Source organism: Myodes glareolus, chromosome 2 (assembly GCF_982192425.1).
Source record: "Myodes glareolus chromosome 2, mMyoGla1.1, whole genome shotgun sequence".
NCBI classification, from domain to species: Eukaryota; Metazoa; Chordata; class Mammalia; order Rodentia; family Cricetidae; genus Myodes; species Myodes glareolus.
The window spans coordinates 41,114,392-41,139,700 of record NC_142027.1 but is presented as its reverse complement, the minus strand read 5'-3'; the positions used below and the strand labels follow the sequence as shown (position 1 = coordinate 41,139,700).

Sequence of the window (25,309 nt, the reverse complement as noted above, 5' to 3'; positions counted from 1 at the left end):
AATTTTATTAAATTATAAAAGTTTCCATTTCCACCCCATTTCCCAACACCCTCCCACTCCCCCCCCTCCCTCTCCTCCTCCCTCTTTGTCCCCAAGGGCAGTCAGGGTCTCCTGCCCTGTGGGAAGTCCAAGTTCCTCCCCCCTCCCTCCAGGTCCAGGAAGGTGAGCATCCAAACAGACTGGATCCCAAAAATCCAGTATATGCAGAGGAAACCAGTCCCAGTGTCATTGTCAATGGCTTCTCAGAAAGACTGCAGGCCAGCCACATTCAGAAAATCCGGCCACATTCAGAGAATCTGGTTGGATCACATGCTCGTTCAGTCACGGTCCATCTGGCCTTGGTAAACTCTCATTAGATCCGACCCCTTGTATCAGTGGGTGATAGTATCCCTCGCAGTCCTTCGTCATTTTCTTCCTCCTTCTGCTCTTCATTTGGATCTTGGGGGGCTCAGTTCGGTGCTCCAACGCGGGCCTCCATCTGTATCATCATCCAACGCCAGATGAAGGATCTATGGTGATAAGCAAAATATTCATCAGTATGGTCACGGGCCAAGGCTGGTTCAGGCACCCCCTCCTCTGTCCAGAGAACAATCTGGGGATCTCTCCTTGGACCTGGGATCCCATATATAATCAAGTTTCTTGTAAACTCTAATATGACTCCCTTAGTTGAAATATATTCTTCCCTGATCCCACATTCATCCTTCCTCCCTTCCCCCCATCCCGGTCAACCGAGCTTTCTCCATTCCTCCCCTACTCCCTTCTCTCTAACCCTCTCCCCTTCCAACAACCCTCCCACCCCCCCCCATGCACCCAAGGTCACCTGGGACTCTTGACTATTTCCTACCTCCTGGCGGATAGCTAAATAATCTTCATCAGGTTCGTCTTCTTATTTAGCTTCTCTAGGATCACGAATAATAGGCTCAAAGACCTTTAATTATGGTTAGAATCCACTTATGAGTGAATACATACCGTGTTCCTCTTTTTGGGACTGGCTTACCTCACTCAGTAAAGCGTTTTCTATGTCCATCCATTTGCATGCAAAATTCAAGATGTCATTATTTTTTACCGCTGAGTAAAACTCTAATGTGTATATGTTCCACACCTTTTTTAACATTCTTCTATTGAGGGGCACCTAGGCTGTTTCCAGGTTCTGGCTATTACAAATAGTGCTGCTATGAACATAGTTGAACAAACGCTTCTGTAGTATGTTTGGGCATCTCTAGGGTATATTCCCAAGAGAGGAATTGCTGGGTCCTGAGGGAGGTTGACTCCCAGTCCAAAAAATCAGTGCACTCCTATACACAAAGGATAAAGAAACGAGAGGGAAATCAGAGAAACATCACCTTTCACGATAGCCACAAACACCATAAAATATCTTGGGGTTACTCTAACCAAGGATGTGAAAGACCTATTTGACAAGAACTTTAAGCCTTTGAAAAGAGAAATTGAGGAGGATACCAGAAAATGGAAAGACCTCCCCTGCTCTTGGATTGGGAGAATCAACATAGTAAAAATGGCAATTCTACCAAAAGCAATCTACAGATTCAATGCAATCCCCATCAAAATCCCATCAAACTTCTTCGCAGACCTTGAGAGAACAATAATCAAGTTTATATGGAAAAACAAAAAACCCAGGATAGCCAAAACAATCTTATACAATAAAGGAACTTCTGGAGGCATTACTATCCCTGACTTCAAACTCTATTACAGAGCTACAGTATTGAAAACAGCTTGGTATTGGCATAAGAACAGAGAAGTCGACCTATGGAATCGAATAGAAGACCCAGATACTAACCCTCAAACCTATGAACACCTAATTTTTGACAAGGGAGCTAAAGGTATACAATGGAAGAAGGAAAGCATCTTTAACAAATGGTGCTGCCATAACTGGATGTCAACCTGCAGAAGAATGAAAATAGATCCATATCTATCACCATGCACAAAACTCAAGTCCAAATGGATTAAAGACATCAACATCAATCTGTCCACTTTGAACCTGATAGAAGAGAAAGTGGGAAGTAGTCTACAAGATATAGGCACAGGAGGCCACTTCCTAAGTAGGACCCCAGTAGCACAGACAATAAGAGAAACAATGAATAAATGGGACCTGCTGAAACTGAGAAGCTTCTGTAAAGCAAATGACACTGTCAGTAAGACAAAAAGGCTGCCTTCTGACTGGGAGAAGATCTTCACCAACCCCTCATCAGACAAAGGTCTGATCTCTAGAATATACAAAGAACTCAAGAAACTAGACACTAAAACTCTAATTAACCCAATTAAAAAATGGGGTACTCATCTGAACAGAGAATTCACAACAGATGAACTTCGAATGGCCAGAAGACACTTAAGGTCATGCTCAACCTCCTTAGCAATCAGGGAAATGCAAATCAAAACCACTTTGAGATACCATCTTACACCTGTCAGAATAGCTAAAGTTAAAAACACCAATGATAGCCTATGCTGGAGAGGATGTGGAATGAGGGGAACACTCATCCATTGTTGGTGGGAATGCAAACTTGTGCAGCCACTTTGGAAATCAGTGTGGCGGTTTCTCAGGAAAGAAGGTATATTCTTTTGTGTTTGGGAGGAATGTTCTATAGATGCCTGTCAAGTTCATGTGAGACATGACCTCTGTTCTCTTATTTCTCTGTTAAGTCTCTGTCCAGTTGACCTGTCCATTGACAAGATGGAGTGTTCAAGTCTCCAACTCCTAGTGTTTGAGGTTTGATATGTGAATTAAACTTTCATAATGTTTCTTTTACATATGTGGGTGCTCTTGTATTAGGGGCATAGTTGTTCAGGCTTGAGTCTTCATCTTGATGGATTGCTCCAGTTATGAGTATAAAGTGTACTTCTCCATCTCTTCTAACTGATTTTAGTTTGAAATCTATTTTGTTATATATTAGGATAGCTATACCCTTGTTTCTTAGGTTCAGTTGATTAAAAAACTTTACTCAGAGGTAATGTCTGTCTGTGTGGTTGAAGTGTGTTTCTTGTATAGAGCAAAAGGCTGTATCCTGTTTTCACATCCATTATCTTAGTCATTGTATGAAGCCACCAGGATGTTGCCTTGGCGAGTTAGTGCCTACAGCCTGGAGGTATACAAATCCTTTGATGCTGCCGTCCAGGCCAGTTTGCTCGGAGCCTTGTTTGCATTTCAGAGACTTGGTTTCCTGACCTGTCCTGTGGCCTTGGGCACTAGCAGAATGACATCAACCAATCAGCATTCGAGCCTCTAACCCTAGAAAAGCGGTTGTCTTTGGATTTTTCGCTCTCTCTCTCTCATCCCTTTTCCCCATTCCCCCTTTCAATCAAGTAGCTCTAATAAATTGTGATTGAGAAGGATTCTTGATTTTGTGATCGTCCATTCCTGCTGGTCATGAAGCGTGTCACAAGTCATGATGTAGAAGGTCCTTCTGTCTGTGTGTTGCTTTATTTGTTAATGAAAAACAAACTGTTTTGGACCTATAGCAGTATTTTAGGCAGAACTTGGGTAAGAATGGAAGATAGAACTGAATGCTGGGAGAAAAAAGGCAGAGTCAGAGGAACACCATAGAGCTGTCACTAGAGTCAGACATGCCAAATCTTTGCTGGTAAGCCACGACCTCATGGTGATGCACAGATTGCTAGAAATAGGTTAAATTAAAATGTAAGATTTAGCCAATTAGAAGCTAGAGCTCATGAGCCAAGCACTGATTTATATAATATGTTTTCTGTGTGAGTATTTTGCCTTCATAACTTCCCATAAAATGCTCTCAGAACCCCCTTGCATGGATGTTGACCCTGCATACACGGAATCGAGTTGGCACATCACATTGGTTTATGTGACACAGGCAGTAGAGTTGCAGAGATGAGACCTTCAAGCCCTTTGTTGCTGAGATGATGTGCCAACTCGATTCCGTGTGTGCAGTTGCTTTCAGCTGATATTCCATGGTTCTGGCACCTCCTACTCACCAGTGTCTTCACTGATTTGCCTTCATAACTTCCCACAAAATGCTCTCACAACCCCCTTGCATGAATGCTGACCCTGACACATGTTGTATGGACAGTGATGCTTGCTATAAACTCCCTCAATCTTGAAACTTTCATTCCATCAAAGATAATACCACAAGGATGATGTTGGCAGGTCCTGTAGCCAACATTAGATGCATTCTGTACCCTTGCACCACAATTATATCAGCTTCTTAGTTTCTGAGGAAGCATTCTCCTAGGCAGGTGCTTACCAGAATCAAGAAACTATTTCTTCATTGAGATTAGACTCTCTGGATTCATACATATTTGCACGTTCACTCATTGAATTTGTTGGCGGGTGGGCTTTTTCTTCCCTCAAGACACCTTTCTTAGTGTCCCAGTGCAGAAGATCAGGTTTCACTTCAATGGAACTAATTAGTTTGTCAGATATAGATGCTACATACATTCCCCTTCTTGGAAAGATTAATCTTATGGCCTAATCATAGTCAAATGTTTATAACTCCTTTCACTGATTATTACTCTCTTTTCCTCTGCCCTCTGTAGATCTGAATGAGAACAGTGGAAAGCAATGATAACACAACATGAACACTGTTCTCACTTAAAATTTCTCCTATGGAATATATTATGCAGTATCTTTTCCTTCAGTCTCAGTCCAGCCACATAATACCTGTAGGTCATTCTTACTCTCAACACCTCTGTAACAGCAGGATACAGGCTTCAAATCCATATTTTTCATTTCTCTTGATATTCCAAACTCCCATATTAAACTCTGCTTGTAGCAGGAAAGGGCTTCTCTTGTCCAATATTTCAAACTACTTCATGATCTTGCTATAGATGAATTCTAAAGGCCTCAGAATCACAAATTAAAAACAATCACACCCACAACACTGCTTTGTGGCAACTTACTGTCTGAACTGCTTTATGTAAAAGGTAAAGCATGGATTAAGATTTGAAGTTCCTGGAGAAAACAGTCGCTGTGGCCAAGACTAAAACAATGGCCACATTGTATGCACACTCGGAAAGCAGAGCAAAAATAAGAAATGCGGTGGAGCTATAGAAAATCTAGGCCTGTTTGTGCCAACCCACCTCATCCAGCAGAACTGTGTTTCCTAAAAATTTCATAGCCTTCCCAAACAGTGACATCAGAACTCAGAGTAAAATGTGAAAGCCTCTGAGGCCTTTTCACATTCACTATATAACAGTATTTCTCTTTTTCCCTTCAAAAGTCTGTGTAAATGCTATAGTCATGTTTTCAAATATTCTGTATTGTGGTGTTTAAAACTGTTTCAACTTTTTTTCTTCTTTCTTATATTATTTTGACATCCAGAGGAATTATAAAAAGTCCTGGCAAGAATAGCTTCTAATGACATTCATTTGGAGTTGGTGTTCAGTTGATGCAAACAGATGTCTGATGCAGAGCCAAAGAAATACATGAAATCAAAAGATAAACAAAGCAATCAAAAAGACAGACAAAAAAATTGGAAGAATTTAAAATTGTCTTATGTGCTTCAAGAAATAAATATTCATTTTCATTTTTAATACTTTGAGATCTTTAAGTGAACGTGATATATGATTATTTATCTCTTTTAGATTACTCTTAAACCTCAAGATATACCCGAGTTAAGTGTTTGGGTATTATTCTTGTCACATGTTGGATAAATATAATTTACTTATGAACTGATAATATATAATAAGATAGCTAAATGATTTGAATGTACATTCCTCAAGAATTATTTAAAAGTATAAAGTATATTTTAAAGAAATCATTTGCGATGCCTATGTGTGCTATCAGTTTAAAAAATGACTTTAAAATATTTAATATAAAATTTGTCAATTTTTATTGACAACTTTTATTGACAAGGTTTGTCAATCTAAAAAAGAAATTAATGTAATAAGTTTTACAGTGAGTATGACTTTCAAAATCACAAATAACGGGGATTAATTTTTAAAGTCCTTCTTACTTATTTTGCAATCATATTACTAAGACAGTCACTAACAGTCTATATTTTATATTTTATGTCATAATGTGTAATATTTTAATTATATGTAAACCAAAGATCAAATATTATGGTACATTGCAAAAGAGAGGAATAAGTAGTACAGCCAACTTTTAAATTTTTGATTATCATTTTACAACTTTTTTCAGAGCACCTAAAACTTCCTTAGTTCTTAAGCTATAAATAAAAGGGTTTAGCAGAGGAATCACAACTGTGTAGAACAGTGAATACAATTTATCCTGGGTTTTACTTGGTCCAGACCCATGGCTCACAAACATGAAGAGGAGAGTGCCATAGAACAAAGAGACAGAGAGCAGGTGCGCACTGCAGGTAAAGAAGGCTTTCTTTCTGCCCTTCTTAGACTTCATGTTCAGGACAGCAAATAAGACACGGGCATAAGAGACTAAAATGGTCACTAAGGTGCTGATTTGTATGGAAGAAGCACAAATAAAAATGATCAGTGTATTAAGTGATGGATCAGTGCAAGAGAGTGTATACAGTGGCAGGATTTCACAGTAGAAATGGTCAATTATGTTGGACTTACAGAAAGACAATCTAAATAATAACCCTACATTAAGGCCACAGTTTACAAAACTAATTATGTATGACATACTTACTAACACAGTGCAGAGTCTTTTGGACATCACAACTGCATAGTGCAGAGGGTTACATATGGCTACATAACAATCATAGGCCATTGCTACCAGGAGAAAAATTTCAGTTGTTGCACTGATACAAAAAAAGTAATACTGGGCAAAACACTCACCCATGGATATCATGACATTTTTATACAAAAATGTCATAAGCATTTTTGGAGTCACTGTGGTTGAAATACAACCATCAGCAAAGGCTAAATGTCCAAGGAAAATGTACATAGGAGTGTGAAGATGGGGATCCTTCCAGATGAGAAAGATTAAGCCAAGATTACCCACCATGGTGGTAACATAGATGAAGAAGAACACCAGGAACAGGGGGACTTGCAGCTCTGGACGATCTGTTAGTCCTCTGAGGACAAACTCGGTCAGCAGGGTCCTGTTTTCTTCCATCACACTCACTCAGGACTCTGCAAGGAGATAACACAAAAAATGACCAAGATTTAATAAGAATAGGATGATATTTTAGTCCACATTGTACATTGCAAAATCTCCTTAATAAACAAGAAAATAGTGTACTGTTTCTGCTTTTGAATCCTTCCTGAAATCAGAATAATTTCCTGAAAGATATTGATGTATACATTGCAAGCATGAAATTATCAGAAAAACCATAGAAATTGATTTCCCTGGTGTTATGTACAATGCCCTAAATCATAATAAATTATTTATAATTTAATGTAAATCAAGATTATCTTTAATTTAAATTCATTTGTAATAAATAAATTTTATACAATAATTAGAATGATGAAAATTCAAAATATACTTTATGCTAAAATATTTTAAGGGCTGAAGCAATGACTCAGTCCTTAAAGGCTAGGTTCACAAACAAAATATAAAATGCTTTAAAAACAAGATCAAATTGAAAGTCTTATTATATGAAGTCTTGCTTTACATAATGACATCCTTATGGTTACAATGGATTTTGCACATGGTGACGCTCCCCAGTTTTCTTTCTTGATATTTCCCTTCACATTCTTAAATTGTATCTCTATTCATATATATCATTTAAATATACTTATATAGGATAAAAATGAGCTGTGCTTTTGGTATTAGCTATATTTGTGTGGCTATTATTCTAAGACATAAGCAGGTCAAGTAGTAAATCAGAAATTCAAAATATTTCTGTCCTTTTATGCTTTTCATATATGCTTTCTGGGAGTATATTTTTAAGAACAATCAGAAATATTAAATAAAATTTTCGTGGACTTTTTCTGGCAAAATATATGTAAAGAAGATTTTATTCATATCCTCATGGAATTAAAGACAGCAGAATTAAAATATTGTTATTTTTAGATTGCCACAAAAAAACTGTTACTCATATCTTAATCCACAATGTTAAAAATCACTTTCACTTTAAATTAAACATCCATACACCCAAATGTAAATAACTTGTTTACATATTGATGATAAATCTCATAAATGAAATGTAAACATATCTGTATTGAAATTTGTCCCATTAATTAAGAATGTCTTTTAATATTTCAGTTCTCCATAATTTTAGAGATTTAACAATGTTGCAATGTTTACTGACCCTGTGATTTCTTTGAGAGAGATTGTGAAACTAATATACTAAAATGCTGCTAAACATCACAGAACACATCACCATAGAATGGATGGCAAGTATCTCCAATATCTGCATTCAGTATAAATGTTAAAACTATGTTTTATATACAAAAGAATCAATTAGGTAAAAGATGAATCTCTCTGAGTTACAATGACCACAGAAATAACATGAAAGGTAGAAAATTTCACAAAGTCACATGTACCCATGAGTCTAATCACTCAGGACAGTGGTGTCAGATCTTAGACTGCAGCAGGGTGAGCATTCAAGTTGGGACCATATTGCTATGTTTCAGTAAAGATAATATTCCCATTGTAGGCAAAGGGTGGTTGGTATGTTTGCATCACTGTATCGTTGATCTGAAATTGGAGCTTATCACTAGAAATATCAGATTTTAGGTTCTAAACAGCCAATGAATAGATAGGCACGGAGTATTAAGACAAGTTCGGACTTGTGGGTTTCCTACCAGCATGGACTTTTACTTCTTTGAATCTTAGTAGTCATATAGAATTAGCTAGCAGCTCCATCCCCAAATATGTGCTTTGAAAAAACTGTTTTTATTTTTTCTCAAATCATCTGTTTTAATTTTAAAGGAGTGGAAAGGAGATCTTCTTAAAGGTATAGGCAGGGAATCATCTTGAGGTAATAAAACTATGTAGAACTGAAATACTGTATAGAAAGTTTCTCAGGGAACTTTTTGCCAGTTGGTCCAACTAAACAAAAAAACTGTTCTGTGGAATTCATTCACCTCCATATTTACTGGGAATATTAAGGAGAAATTTTGGATGATGTTTTATTAGATGCTGAAATAAAATGACGCAGAAGGAGGTTTGTTTGTGAAGTTTATTAAGTGTCCATTGTCAAATTTCATGTTCCACTGTCAAATCTCAAAAAGTATAAGATAATCTTTGCTTTATATTTTCCAAGCATTTAGCATGAAACAGATACTGTTGCTGTAGAGGACTCTTTCTTTTATCCTATTCCCAGGATTCCCAAGTAATCAAATGACCAGGTGAGGAAGAAAGCATAGATGCCATAAATTGCCACAAAGTCTTGTGATTCCGTTAACTATAAATTCACCTTGACTATGGCAAAGATAATTTTACTTAATAAGAATTAAAGCACAAAAATCTACCACATGGATTCTTATAAAGTAACACGATTGAGTAGAAACCATAGCTGTGAGTCAGCAGAGATTAAGAGAAATGAACAAAATAACAAAATGTTTAATTTAGCTTTTCAGGACTCTTGTGTGTCACATTTATTAAAATATCATTCCCATATAATATTTTTCTACATGATGCTTTTCACAGAAGTATTGACACATTATGAGAAAGTTTTGGTGATTAAATGTTTGAACTCTTAAATATGACAATAAAATGATTTCTCTCACCAAATTCCCATGAAAATAGCTGCAGGCATAGATGCCAAGAAGCTTATATCTCCAGAAAATACTGCATCTTCAGGCGCAAGAGTGTCAGAGGCAACTGTCCTTCTCGGGTAAATTTCCTTTAACAAAAGCAGATTGTATGGGATATTTATTTCTTACCATCTTCAATACTAAAACTCCCTCAGTGCTACCAATAATTCCCTGTAGGATTAAGTCAATCTGCTGGGCATTGTTTATCACTCAGCCAATTATTCCTAACAAACCTATTGTAACTGGTCATACACAGGTTTGCTTGCTCTCTAAAACCCAAATATTAAAGGTCAGTTATGAATAAATGTGTTTGCTCTACTGATATCCTTTAGATATTTTAGATGCAGTTGGCTTACCATCTTTATTTTTCTTCAATTAATAACCATATTATAATGTTTAGGAAAATTTTATTATCAAATAGCATTAGTATGGATTTTACTCACCTTTATGACAATTTTTATGTGTTCTCATATCATTTTCATTTTAAACCAGCATTTCCTAATTTAGATTCAATCAATGGTGAAATTAATTCTTTCATACCTTCTTGCACTGAAAATAAATTTTATGAATCATATAGTATTTTCAGTATGAATGCTTTTCTCACATATAAAATCAGCAAATATAATGTGGCTTACTGTAATAAAATTTCAGAAAAATGCTTAAGGCAAAGAAAATATATAAAAATATACAGAGATGAAATTGCTTCAGTCACATGGATTAGAATTTTAATGCATACATCTCACTCTTTCTACTCATTTATGTCTCTTCATTTGAGTATATAGTATAAGTATATACTGAGAAAAAATCATTTAAATGTAAATATACTTTCATAATAAAATAAATGACATGTTTTCCAATCTCTTAACTTGAAAATCCATGGGCTTATTGTTCCTCATTATAAAAATTTTTGAAAACATTTCTGCACCTCAGTCTAAGGAAATATTATAGGATAAAAGGCAGATATATTCTAAGAACAAAATCAGGAAGTTTGCTGTGAGATTGTGTATTCTAGTAATATCAGATGCAATATCCATGTATTTTCACCAAAATTGTCAGTCAAATGTGTGCTGAGTAAGAAGGACACCAATTAGCATGCCAAGCAAGACACAGAAAAACCTGAGACCACAGCCATATTTTTTAAAGTATAAACAACTGAGGAGAGCTAAGAGCAGGAGATGTGTTCTTCCCCACGGAAAGACAAAACAATTCACTTCCTATTGCCAAATGGTCAGCCCATAAAAAATAAACACATGACAGGTACAGCCCACACCAGTAGAAAGATCAGGAAAGTGACTGGCCTCGCCTCCCAGCTGAATTGCCCCAACTTCCAGACCCTAAATACCAAATATATCCTGTGTCCTTTCTGTTGCCAGGGTTTTCCTGTCAAGAACTTCCAGTCCCAAATAAACATTCAGAAACTTAATATTAATTGCAAATGAATGGCTGAGAGTTCATGCTTGTTAGTTACTAGTTCTTACAGCTCAAGTCATTTCTATTAACATATGTTACGCTCAAGGTTTTACTTCTATCCCATTTTCCATGTCCAATTCATTCTGCATTTGGTTGGCCAGTTCTCTGATGCTGGCTTTCCCATTCCAGCATTTTTAGTTTGATTATCCTGCCTGGCTACCAGTCAATCTGCTTTTATTAAATTTAAAAACAATACAAATTTATACTGTACAAAGATTGTTCCATAGCATCTATACCTTTTCTTCTAATTAAAAAAGGAAGGTTTTAATTTTAACAAAGTAAAATTATATTCCAAAAAAACAGTTATCACGTAAGAATAACAGTCTCAATATCCAATCCATTTGTACTTGGCAAAATCAGAATAAATATTTGATAATATATCCTATCTTTGTGAGTTCAAAGCTATATACCTAATTTGATTTCTTACATAACTAAGAAAAACTATAAGTTTAACAATTTATTCTATAACTGAATTAAAGACCTCAGAATGATGAAATGTTACCTAATGAAAAGGAACATCAGAGTACCTAGATGGTCACCCAAAGTTGCTGTGCAATGTTGAGACATTCTGCTCTGTCTTACAGGCCTAGCATATCTGACAGACTTTCCTGTTTAGCAGAGAATTCTGAAGGATTGTCTTATCTTATTTTGGCAAAGTTCATCACTCACTTTTCTTGCATACTACTGATCAAGGATGGGCAATATATTGGCAGCAATTGAGGCAAGATCATATTTTTGTCCAAATGGATAGTTTTTGCTGTAAAGAAAGCAAACCCCATACAGAAGTTCTTCAATGCTCATCATCTTGCTTTGAAGTAAATTGATGCTGCAAGATAAGATGTGTTTCCCTGTCATAAAAAGTCTTAAGTTGTTAAGGATATTAAATGACATATTCTGTAAGTATTTCAAGTGTTTTCAGACCATTTATCTATCTAAGTATATGTGCATGGTTTTGAATATATACCTAAAATGACTGTAAGTTTGACTGCTACAGATGACTATTATTACTTATTTTAGATTATACTTTACATTTTTTTATTTTACTTTTTTAAAGAAAACAAAAATCTTTTTTCATTTTACATAACAATCCCACTTGCTACTCCCACCATCCACTCACTTTCCCCAAAACTACCCCCTTCACCTCCTCAGAGAGTGTAAAGTACATTGTTTGGGGGAAGGTCCAAGGTTCTCCCTACTATATTTAGGCTTAACAAGATATCCATCCAAAGATAATGGGTTTCCAAAATATCCAGTAAAAGCAGTATGGATAAATCCTGGTGCCACTGTCAGTGACCCTGCAGTCTTCCCTAGCCAAACAACGGTCACCCACATCTCAGGGGGTCTAGTTTGGTCCTATACTGATTCCTTCCCTGTGCAGCTGTACTTGGTAAGATTCTATTAGCTCAGATAAACTGACTCATTGGGTGTTCTCATTATGGTCTTAACCCCTTTGCTGATATTCTCACTCCTCTCACTCTTCTTCTGAACTTTCGGGGCTCAGCCCAGTTCTCCAATGCAGATGTCTGCCTCCTTTCCCATCTGTTGTTGTGTGAAGGTTCTTAGGTGATGATTAAGATATTCATCAGTCTGACTATAGAGCAAGACCAGTTTGGGCACCCTCTCCTCTATTTCTTAGGGTATTAACAGGAGTCATCCTTGTAAATTCCTGAGAATTTCTCTAGAGCCAGGTTTCTTGTTAACCCCGTAATGGCTCACTCAATTAAGATATTTCTTTTCTTGCTCTAATCTTTGTGGTTTCTCCATATCGACTATCCCATTCCCTCAACTTCTCCTCCCCCTTCCCCTTCTACTCCGTTCTTCCCCTACAATCCTCCCTTTTGTCCCTATGGACGTACTCCCAATTTTGTCAAGTTATCTTGTCTATTTTGACCTTCCAGGTGGATCTATATATGTTTTTCTTGTGGTTCACCTTATTACTTAGCTTCTATAGGAACAAACTATAGGCTCAATATCTTTTGTTTATAGCTAGTATCCACTTATGAGTGAGTATATAGCATATTCATCTTTTGTGGTCTGGGTTACTTTACTCAGCATAGTCCTTTCTAGTTCCATCTATTTGCATATAAAAATCAAGATGTCATTGATTTTTACCACTGAATAGTATGCTAATGTGTAAATATACCACATTTTCTTTATCAATCCTTCAGTTGAGGGGCATCTAGGTTGTTTCCAGGTTCTGGCTGTTACTAATAATTCTGGTATGATCATAGTTGAATAAATGTCTTTGTAGTATGATTGACCACCTTTTGGGTATATGGCCAAGCCTAGTATTGCTGAATTCTGAGATAAGTCAATTCTGAATTTTATGAGAAACTGCAATACTAATTGTACAAGATTATACAATAAAAGTAGTTGTACGAGTTTGCATTCCTACCAGCAATGGATGAGTGTTCCCCTTACTCTACATCCTCTCCAGCATAAGCTATCATTGATATTTTGATCTTAACCATTCTGACAGGTATAAGATAGAATCTCAGAGGGTTTTTTTTATTTTCATTTCCCTGATATCTAAGGATATTTCCTTAAGTGCCCTTTGGCTTCTCAGTTTCAAGAGGTCCCATTTATTTATTATTGCTCTCAGTGTCTGTGAACTGGGGTTATATTTAGGAAGTGGTCTGTGCCCATGCATTAAAGGCTACTTCCTACTTTCTCTTTTATCAGGTTGAGTATGGTCAGATTTATATTGAGGTCTTTAGTCCATTTGGACTTGAGCTTTGTACATTGGCATAGATATGGCTCTATGTGCATTCTTCTATATCTTGACATCCATTTATGCCAACACGATTTGTTGAAGATGATTTTTTGTTACCTTATATAACTTTAGCTTTTTTGTCAAAAATCACATGTTCATAGGTGTATGGATTAATATTCGGGTCTTTTAATCAATTCCATTTGTCAACCTCTCTGTTTTTATGTCAATACCAAGCTGTTTTCATTACAGCTCTGTAATAGTGCTTGATGTCAGGGCCGGTGATGCCTCCAGAAGTTGTTTTACTGTACAGAAATGCTTTGATTATTCTGTGGGTTTTTTTTTCCATATGAAGCTGATTTTTGTTCTTTCAAGGCCTGTGAATAATTGTGTTGGGATTTTAATAGATATTGTATTGAATCTATAGATTGCTTTTGGTAGAATTTTCATTTTTATTATGTTGATATTACCTATCTACGTGGATGGCATAGATATCTTCCCATTCTCTGTTGGTTTCTTCAATTTATTTCTTCTAAGACTTAAAGTTATTGTTAAATGGGTCTTTCACTACTTTGGTTAGTGTTACCACAAGATATTTTATGTTATTTAGACTATTGTAAAAGGTGATGTTGCTCTGATTTCTTTCTCAGCTTCTTTATTATTTGAATATAGGATATCTCCTGATTTTTTTAGTTGATCTTGCATCCTGCCACATTCCTGAAGGTATTTATCAGCTGTAGGAGTTACCTGGTAGAGTACTGGGGACCATTTATGTAAATTATCATATCATCTGCAAATAAGAAAAGTTTGGCTTTAGTCTCTCTGAGGAGAAGATGGGTATAGGGTAGGCAGGAGGTAGGTAAAGTAGGAGGAGAGGAGGGAGGGGGAACTGTGGTTGATATATAAAACAAAAAAACATGAAATAAACCACACTGAACTTCATAGAAGACAAACTGGGAAGTACATTTAAATGTATTGGTTCAGGAGACCACTTCCTAAATATAACCACAATAGCACAGACACTGAGATCAACAATTAATAAATGGAACTCCTGAAGCTGAGAAGTTTCTGTAAAGCAAAGTTTATGGTCAGTAAGATCAAAAACACTGATGATAGCTTATGCTGGAGAGGATGTGGGGTAAAGGGAACACTCCTCCATTGCTGGTGGGAGTGCAAACTTATACAGCTGCTTTGGAAATCAGTATGGCTATTTCTTAGAAAATTAGGAAGCAATCTACATCAAGTCCCAACAATACCACTTTTGTACATATACCCAAAGGATGCTCAATAACACCCCAAGGACATGTATGTAACTATGTTCATAGCAGCATTATTCATATCATAATAGCTAGAACTTGCTAATAACCTAGAATGGATATAGAAAATGTAGTGCATTTTCACAATGGAGAACTGCTCCATGGTAAAATAATAATAATAATAATAATAATAATAATAATAATGATGATAATAATAATAATAACATCTTAAAATTTGCAGGCAAATGGATGGATCTAGAAAATATATATATATTGGGTGAGGAAACCCAGAACCAGAAAGACAAATATTGCTCCAAGCCACAACATTATACAGTAATTATTCAACCATCTTTCATGAGCAACTTATGAGAACCAAGGGATCTGGTAAAGACTAAACCAAAAGGCAAGGCCTGTGTCCCTTCTTCACTTAGAGGAGACCTAGACTCATAGATACAGCAGGATCTGGTTTATGTGCTATCTGATCAAGAGTCATCAGTTTCTCCCTGACTGTTTACATAAGTTGCTTGGTTACCTGATTCTACACTTGCTGGGAGAAAACACGCTAAGTACTGATTTAAACAATCCATACCCTATTCATAATTCTACTGAAAATAAAGCCTTTTCCCTTTTATCTACCACTTGAAATGCAGCATATCACACTAACTTTCCCCTCTAGAATTTTCTGATGATTTGATTCCTTTCTTAACTGTTTTTTTTTTCCATTAAGGAGTATACCACACCTGTAGTAACCACTCCCATGGATCTGTGTGTGTGAAAACTCTTATCTGAATTTTTATGGGGCAAAAGAATTCTGGACCAGAGACCTGCTAAGGCTGGAAAAATGTTGATTTTAAGGGTATATATTACTAGGAACATTTATAACAAGGAAGACAAGAAAGAACACTGTAAAACTAAGAACAGTGTAGAACAGGGGAGAACAAGAAGGAACAATGAGAAGTGATGGATTGAAGAGAGAACAATAAAGAATTATGGATAGATGGAACCTGTTGTGAGTAGACTTTTTTAACCTCAGATCTTTTGCCCCCCTTTAGTCATTCGTGGATCCCTAATTGAACCATATAAAGGAGTCTAAAGAGGAAACCCTCTAAGGCTCCCATTAACATGTAATATGTATGCATTTCTAAGTAGCTTTTATTCATAAAACATTGAAAAACCATATAGTTCACAACCCCAGAGTACCTAGACAACAAAGAGTACCTTAAGTGAGACATACTGGAACTACATAGGAAGCCAAAAAAGATGACATCTCTTGAGTAAATTGAGATTGTGAGGGTCATTGGAAAGAGTAGAAGGGGTGAGGAAATGAAGAGAGGGGAGCAGACAAAATTTATAATCAATAAAAACAAGAAAAAAGTTGAAATATAGTAAAAAATAAAAAAAAATAAAAAATTAGGTTCAGATCTAATCAGAGAATTCTAAACAGAAGAACCCCAGATGTAATTGATGGAAGCAAATGCAGAAATCCACAGTTAAGCACTGGACTAATCTTCAGGATTGAGGTTGAAAGAAGTAACAAGTGATTTATGGCAAAGGGGTTCAAGAACAGAATGGGGAAATGCACAAAGACAACTGCGCTAAGGTAAAAGAAGTTCATGAGTCTGGATCGAAAACTAGGGTTAATTTATAGGATCACTCTAGGCCCTCTGCATATGGATGACAGTTGTGTAGCTTGGTATTTTGTGGGGGACCCTAGCAGTGGAATTAGGACCTGTCACTGGCATATGAGCTGACTTTTAGAAATCTGTTCTCCATAGTGAAATGTATTGACCAGTCTGTGCAGGGTGCAGAACTTGATACTAACTCAGCTTCATATGTCATGCTTTGTTGAGCATGACCTTCCATTTCTGAACAAAGGAGGAGTGGGTAAGGAGGTAAGGGTAGGAAGAGGAAGAGAGTAGGGTTGGTAAACTGTATGTAAAATAAAAAGAAAAATATTTAAGATAAATATTTTTGAATACAGCATCATTTTAGCTTAAAAGTAAACTTAGATTGCTATTATGTTATATTATTTAGAAAATATGAATGAGCCAAACTTTTCATTTGACTTATAATTAATTAACCTATATCTTTAGTTTTTGAAAGAAATAGAGCATATGTAAGGATATATACAATAATGCTGCTAGTTTTGATCTGCTAATTAGTGAACAATGCCCAGAAGATCGCATATATCCTACAGGGAGTTTTAGCCAGCATTTGGGGAATTTCAGTGTTCATCTCAAAAACAGGATTGAAGGTAAAAAGAAATAAGTATGATTCCCTCACAACTGTGTTTCTTAAGAAAAACTGATGCAGAAAGAGAATTCTTGATACCCTTCTTCCCCCACTTAAATTATTCTACATGAGGATTTCTTTCTTACATCCTTGGGTGAGAGATAATTTTTTTATTTTCAATTTTAAGAAGTTAAATGAGGTCCATAACAAATATGAAGATTTTCTCAGTATATTTAACAATATATATGAAAATATCATTTGAGGGTATTTATCTAATAAATAGAACACAAAGCAGTTTGGACTGAAGGAGCTAAATCCCTATAGACTCACAGGTACTTGTTTGTGGACCAAAGATTTGATCGCCATCGTGAGGTATTGTGAAATTCGTGTAGGTAAACTTTACACTGTGCTTCTTATTAATAACACTAAGAAGTTTAGCTTCATAAACTTTCGAGGGGTATTGCATCATAGAAACCTAGTATGCTATGTTGAGTCCATAAACCAAACTTCATAAACTTTTAAATGAATTACAATAAGTCAAAGGTGAAGTTGAGAGTCATATGTTATGAAAATTGGTGTTCTGTTTCCTTAATTAAGATAGCCAGAAAGTGATGGCACATGTCTTTAATCCCAGCACTTGTGAGACAAATGCAGGTGGACCTCTCAGAGTTTGAGGCCAGGCTGGCTGTAGAGTGAAGATACAAGACAGAATCCAAAGCTAGATAGAAACTCTGTCATAAAAAAAAGAAAAAGAAAATGTAAAAAAAAAACCAAACCTGTCAAAATTTCAGTTAGCTTTATAATGAATTTTGTTTTAAAAATATCCTAGAAATTATGTTAAATCACTCAGAGGATGGTAACATCTAGGCAGTGTCTGCTGGCTTCCTCACCTGGTTCTTGGCTTACATAGCACTCCTGGAAGCAGGAAGATTCCACCACATTGCAACATTAGTTACATTACTTTTAGCAGATAACAATTATAACCTTACAATTTTGGGAGATCAGATATTTTAATTTATTTCAAACATACCAGCTTCCATTAATGTCTTCACGTCCTTATAAACAAGTATACTACAAGTAGAATTTCTTTTATCTATTCCCAGTAAGAACAGAGAAGATAACACTTACCAGAATACTATCTTCTATTTAAGTGAAACAAAGTCCCTAGATAACTTTCTATGTAATAATCAAGTTACTCATATTTTTTAAAGTTATTCATAGTCACCTTTATTTTTATTTAACTCTATATGCCAATATTATTCCATTTTCTTTTGCTTTGTAGTGATGATTCTTGGAAAAAATTACTTTCAGGAGACCACCCTGAGAGTAATATGAGCTTGGGATCTATAGTTAAATCCATAATGAAATGGTAAGGTAAAAATTTTAAAAATATGTACTGGAACACACCTATTTGTCTGATCTTTTAGCAACCCATGACTGTCTATTGTTTAAGGATTCGTGCCTGCTGTTGACATTTGACCTGTTCCTATTTAAGTTGACCAATGCAGTGTTGTATATGCACAAACACATTATGTGCAGAAATGCCATGTGATGGTGGTGTCTTAATTTCCCTTCTCCTTGGTTTATACTGGATCAGTTTTCAACCCATGGCTTAATGCACTCAAAAAATTCATTTTGACTATCGGTTTTTTTCTTCTTTGTCTGTTCTGCATATAGTCACTATTTATTAATCAACTTGTTTCTGAAATTTGTCATATGATTTTCTTTTTTCATTTTTTTCTTAACTACACTGTAACAAACGGTGAAGGTGGACACCCTATCCCCCAAGAGCAGATATCAGAGGTTTAGGTATTCACAGTGATCATCTGTCACATATTGCACTGCCTGGGAACATCTTCCTGCAATAGTCTGACCATGGGCTCTCCATCCTGTGTGCAGCACGGCCCACATACTTAGTGACTTTTCTAGTCTCTGTATTCAAATGTATGGTGAGAAGCGACTTATGGAAGGAAGGATACTCTACTTAAAAATAACTTTAATTTACTGCTTTGTGCCTTTGAGTGTTTTGCCCACTGGGTATCTGTGAACCCCATGATGTGCCTCTTGAACTCAAATGCCTGAGGAGAATGACAGATCCTCTCGATCCAGACTTACATGTGGGTGTGAGTTACTATGATGCTGCTGGGAACTGAGCCAGGATCCTTTGGAATAGTGGCTAGTGCTCAAAAGCACTAAGCCAATTTTCCAGCCCCTCCATTTCTTTCTATCTCACTATATTTCTTTCAGAACTTAAATTTTATACAGCTGTTGAAAAACTTAGTCTTTCTTACCACTGTTGCTTCTTTTGTAATGTTATATAATCTGCCTTCACTTTCAAAATCTCACACATGAAATTGAAAGAAACACAGTGTTTTTTACCATAATTTTGATGCAAGGAAATAAAAAGCTCTACTAGAAAGCTATGATGGTATGAGAGGCAGAAAAACCAGAAATAAGATTTCAAATTACTATGATATTACTTGACTTTTAGTATGTAAATATAAAAGGATTATGCACATAAGTAATACCAAACACATGTTTACATACCTTTACCATATAATATTTTAAAGATGAATATGTACATATAAAATGAAAGTAGAAAGGATATCATCAGGAAGAGGAAAAATTAGGAGAGGGAGAAAATGTGAGATGTTCTTACTTGTATTTTCAAAACACATAATACAAAATAGTGAAAATGACATTTTATAAACTATAACTTTGTATAATAATTATTTATTAATAAGAAAATATAATGCTTTGTAGGAAACTGTAAAAGACTTTTTAAATTAAGCTAATGTCTCTTTAAGACATTATATTATAAGCCTTAAATAATAGCATGTGCCTTTAATCCCAACACTCTGGAGACAGAGGCAAGTAGAGCTGAGTTTGAGGCTAGCCTAGCCTGCATATTAGCACCAGGACAGCCTGGGCTACATAGATAACCCCTTTCTCAAAAAACAAACAAACAATCACATATGACATTTTGGTATAAAAAGGATTATATATTTTTCATTCTAATGTCTCTATACCACCTCTATCTCACACACACACAAAGTCACACACTTTATAACTGATTAAGATATGCATGAGAAGGTAAATTAGTGTGCATGGGCTCATTATTTGTCTTTCTGATAAGTAGGTCTGAAAGTTTGTACATTAAAATTGTTCAGAAAATATTTTGTTTCTGGCATGATTAAAAAGCAGAATCAAGACACATTCCTATCCACTGACTGCGGAGTGCCTGAAGCACACAAAAGTAGTCTCAATACGATCCTATTCTACTGGGTCTTACTTACACTGAAAAAACTCTCCTCTCTCATTGCAGTGAGCAGTCTGAGAAGGTGTGATGGAAGGAAACTGGACCCAGCCAGCTGAATTTTTTTCTCAGAGGAATAACAGATCGTCCAGTGCTACAAGACCCCTGTTCCTGGTGTTCTTTTCCATCTATGTCGTCACCATGGCTTAATCTTTCTCGTCTTAAAGGATCCCCATCTTCACACTCCCATGTACATTTTCCTTGGAAGTTTAGCCTTTGCTGATGCCTGTTCTTCAAACTCTGTTACTCCAAAAATGCTTATGAAATTTTTAAATAAGAATGACATTATATCATTGGGTGAGTGTTTTTCCCAATTTTATATTTTTGTTCAAGTGCGACCGCAGAATGTTACCTCCTGGTAGCGATGGCCTATGACCGCTATGTAGCCATATGTAACCCTCTGCACTATGCAGTTGTAATGTCCAAAAGACTCTGTGTTCAGTTCATAAGTGTGTCATATCTAATTGGACTTCTAGTTACCTCAGTTCATGTAGCATTGTTATTTAGGTTAACTTTTTGCAGTTCCAATATAATAGATCATTTCTTCTGTGATCTCATACCACTCTATACAATTTCTTTCACTGACCCATTCATCAATACCGTGGTCTTTTTCATTTCTGCTGTTTCTGTAGAAGTGAGTACTTTTATGAGCATAATAGTTTCTTATATCCATGTGCTTTTTGCCATCCGGAAAACAAAGTCTAAGAAGGGCAAAAGCAAAGCCTTCTCCACCTGCAGTGCCCATCTGGTGTCTGTTTCTTTGTTGTATGTCACCATCTTTGTAATATATGTGATATCTGTATGTGACACAGAAAATTATCAAGGTAAACTGTATTCGTTATTCTACACCATTATCATTCCTCTACTGAACCCCTTTATTTACAGCCTAAGAAACAAAGAAGTTTTAGGTGCACTGAGAAAACTCACAAAATAATCACTATTTTCTGAAAACCTTAAATTGTTTTCTATCACTAGATTCTCTCTTTTAAGTTCATCATAATATTTGGCACTGTATGTTGCAGATAATGTGAATTTTTTTTTTACGTATTGTTAGGTAGAGTGATAAAACAGACAAAAATGCCTGTTCTTATTATTGTTGTTGCTGCTGTTAAAATAGTGATGTCTTTAAGGGATAATAGAGAATAAATAATTGTTTTTGAATCAAACTCAAAGGAGAACATGAATTATCTGCAAATTATTTTTTTCATAAGATTAATACATCCTTTTTCTAAGATATGTGCTTTATATTATTGAAACAAAACTCCATGTGTATGCATTCAACTTCTTTTTTTCATTTATTGATTTTTTCTTTTATACATAACACTGCAAATGATCATAACTAACACCCACTATCCCCTCTGACCCTCTTCCCACACACCTGCTGATTATCTTCTAACTGTCAAAGGAAGCCCTTCCCCAATCGCGTGTTTTTGCACACCTGCTGTATTTAACACGGTCTTTGCAATTATGAACATACAGCTGTGGAGGATGCTGCCCAAAAGAACATTGCACTCCTGATCCAAAACAGGGGGGAAAAGGCTGGAGTCAAGCTAGTAGCTCTCTCTCTCTCTCTCTCTCTCTCTCTCTCTCTCTCTCTCTCTCTCTCTCTGTCTCTCTCTCTCTCATGAGTAGCCCTAGCCCTTAGAGACCAGAGAATAATACAAAATGTAGTTTTCACAGAACCCCTCTTCTTCCTCTGGCTTTTACATTACTTCTGCCCACTCCTCTTCTTTTATCAATTTTTTATTTATTTATTAAAAATTTCCACCTCCTCCCCTTCTCCCAATACCTTTCCACTCCCCCCACTCCCTCTCTGCCTCTCTCTCCAGTCCTAAGAGCAGTCAGGATTCCCTGCCCCGTGGGAAGTCCAAGGTCCTCCCTGCTCCCTCCAGGTCTACAAAGGTGAGCATCCAAACAGACTAGGCTCCCACAAGGCAGTACATGCAGCAGAATCAAAACTCAGGGCATCATTCTTGGCTTCTCAGTCCGTCCTCATTATCACCCACATTCAGAGAGTCCAGTTTGATCACATGCTCCATCAGTCCCAGTTCAGCTGGCCTTGGTGAGCTTCCATTAGATCAGTCCCATTGTCTCAGTGGGTGGACGTACCCCTCTCGGTCCTTAATTCCTTGCTCATGTTTTCCCTCTTCTGCTCCTCATTTGGACCTTGGGAGCTCAGTCCAGTCCTCCAATGTGGGTCTCTGTCTCTATCTCCATCCATTGCCAGACGAAGGTTCATATTCCTCTTTTTGGGTCTTGGTGAGAAGCTTCTGTAATGCAAAGGACACTGTCATCAACACAAAAAGGCAACCTACTGAATCGGAGAAAAATCTTCACCAACCCCGCATCAGACAAAGGTCTGATCTCCAAAATATATAAAGAACTCAAGAAACTAGATATTAAAATTCTAATTAACCCAATTAGAAAATGGGGTACTGAACTGAACAGATAATTCTCAACAGAAATTCAAATGGCCAAAAGACACTTAAGGTCACGCTCAACTTCCTTAGCAATCAGGAAAATGCAAATCAAAACAACTTTGAGATACCATCTTACACCTGTCAGAATAACTAAACTCAAATACACCAATGATAGCCTATGCTGGAGAGGTTGTGAAGAAAAGGAAACACTCATTCATTGTTGGTGGAAATGCAAACTTGTTCACTTACTTTGGAAATCAGTGTGGAGGTTTCTCAGGAAACTGGGAGTCAACCTCCCTCAGGATCCAGCAATTCCACTCTTTGGAATATACCCAAGATTTGCCCAACAATACTACAAAAGCATCTGTTCGAATATGTTCATGGCAACACTATTTGTAATAGCCAGAACCAGGAAACAACCTAGGTGCCCCTCAATAGAAGAATGGTTAAAGAAGATTTGGCACATATACACATTAGAGTTCTACTCAGCGGTAAAAAACAATGACATCTTTAATTTTTCAATTCAAATGGATGAAAATAGAAAACACTTTACTGAGTGAGATAACCCAGACCCAAAAAGAGGAATATGGTATGTCCTCATTCATAAGCAGATTCTAGCCATAAACAAAGGACATTGAGCCTATAATTCGAGATCCTAGAGAAGCTAAATAAGAAGGTAAAACCAAAGAAAATCATATAGTTATCATCCTGGATATTGGAAGTAGACAAGATTGCCAGGAAAAGTTAGATGCATGGGGGTGGGGGTGGATGTAAGGGGAGATGGGTAGAGAGAAGGGAGAAGAGGAAGATTCGGTAGAGCTTGGGAGAATGGGATGGGTGGGATGGAGGAAGGGTGGATATGGGAGCACGGAAGTAAATATCTTAATTAAGGGAGCCATTTTAGGGTTTACAAGAGACTTGACTCTAGAGGGGTTCCCAGGTCCAAGGAGAGGTCCCCAGATTGTTCCTTGGGCAGCAGAGGTGAGGGTGCCTGAACTGGCCTTGTTCCCTAGCCACACTGATCAATATCTTGCTTATCACCATAGAACCTTCATCTGGCGATGGATGGAGATAGAGACAGAGACCCACATTGGAGCACTGGACTTAGCTCCCAAGGTCCAAATGAGGAGCAGAAGGAGGGAAAACATAAGCGAGGAAGTCAGGTCCAAGAGGGGTGCGTCTACCCACTGAGACAATGGGACTGATCTAATGAGAGCTTACCACGGCCAGTTGGACTGGGACTGATGGAGCATGTGATCAAACTGGACTCTCTGAATGTTGCTGACAATGAGGACTGACTGAGAAGTCAAGGATAATGGCACTGAGTTTTGATTATACTGCATGGACTGGCCTTGTAGGAGCCTAGTCTGTTTGGATGCTCACCTTCATAGATCTGGAGGGAGCAGGGAGTGTTGTGCCCAGAGCATGCAAGTCCCTCCCCAGAGGGAGACCACCAGAAAGTAGAGTGGACCGGACTGTAAAATGTAAAGTTAACTCTCTTTTATTGCAAGTACAAGCAAGTACAGGCAATTTCTAGCTGGCCAGAAACTTCCTCTACATTACCCCGAAACAACAAGGTAGAGAGAGAAGTGAAAAATTTCTTTGCAGGGTTAGTTTTTTAAAAGGTGCAATCTACAAAGAGACTTTTTGAAGTGGCTTTTGGCATGGTGCAAGGCCCTCTGCTCCCTCCTATCCTGATAAGTCAGCTTTCTCCTTTTTCTTTTTGTTTTACTTGTTATCACCAGGTGGCTGGCTGGCTAAGTGACCTTGTGCTTGGAATCTCCCTGGTGGGAGGGGGAAAGGAAAGTGCTGCTAATCTGTGTTTCTAATTTTAAAACATTTTGCTAGGAAATTCTTGTCCCTTTAAAAATAAGGGGTGAGGGTCTCTCATTCCCCTCTCCTCTTTGGTTCTAAGGGGGCACAATCCCGTGCCTATAGTTCTTCATCAGCCCTATTGATGTCATCATATATCCCAGTTGTAAAAGGCCTGAGTGGAGTATACACTTGTTGTCCCATAAGTTGTATAGTTTTCAACCTTTGTTTTACATATTTGAGTACTTTATTAATAATATAGGGTCCAAAAGTGAGTATCAGGAGGAAGAGTAGCAGGGATCCTACCAAGGATAGGATGAGGGTGGTGGGTGAACCAAGAGGATCTGGAATACCAGGTCTCAAACCAACTTTGGTTGGCTATATGTTCCCATTTTCTTTTTGCTGAGCTTTTATGGACTTTTGACATGGGATCTTTTACTATTCCTGAGTGTCCTGTATAGAAGCAGCATTCTTCTCCTAAAGCTGCGCA

The 25,309-nt window shown here is 36.9% G+C and overlaps 1 protein-coding gene and 1 pseudogene across 1 annotated transcript; one reads left to right on the top strand and one right to left on the bottom strand.

The window, feature by feature from the left end:
• Nucleotides 1-5,942: 5,942 nt before the first annotated feature.
• Nucleotides 5,943-7,018, bottom strand: LOC148122929 (olfactory receptor 5AC1-like). Its single transcript, XM_087897094.1, has one exon. It carries the CDS (start codon nucleotides 7,013-7,015, stop codon nucleotides 6,098-6,100), a length of 918 nt encoding a protein of 305 aa, XP_087753220.1. The 5' UTR covers nucleotides 7,016-7,018; the 3' UTR covers nucleotides 5,943-6,097.
• A 13,599-nt stretch (nucleotides 7,019-20,617) lies between these two features.
• LOC148122928 (olfactory receptor 5AC1-like) lies at nucleotides 20,618-21,521 on the top strand (annotated as a pseudogene).
• Nucleotides 21,522-25,309: the final 3,788 nt, after the last annotated feature.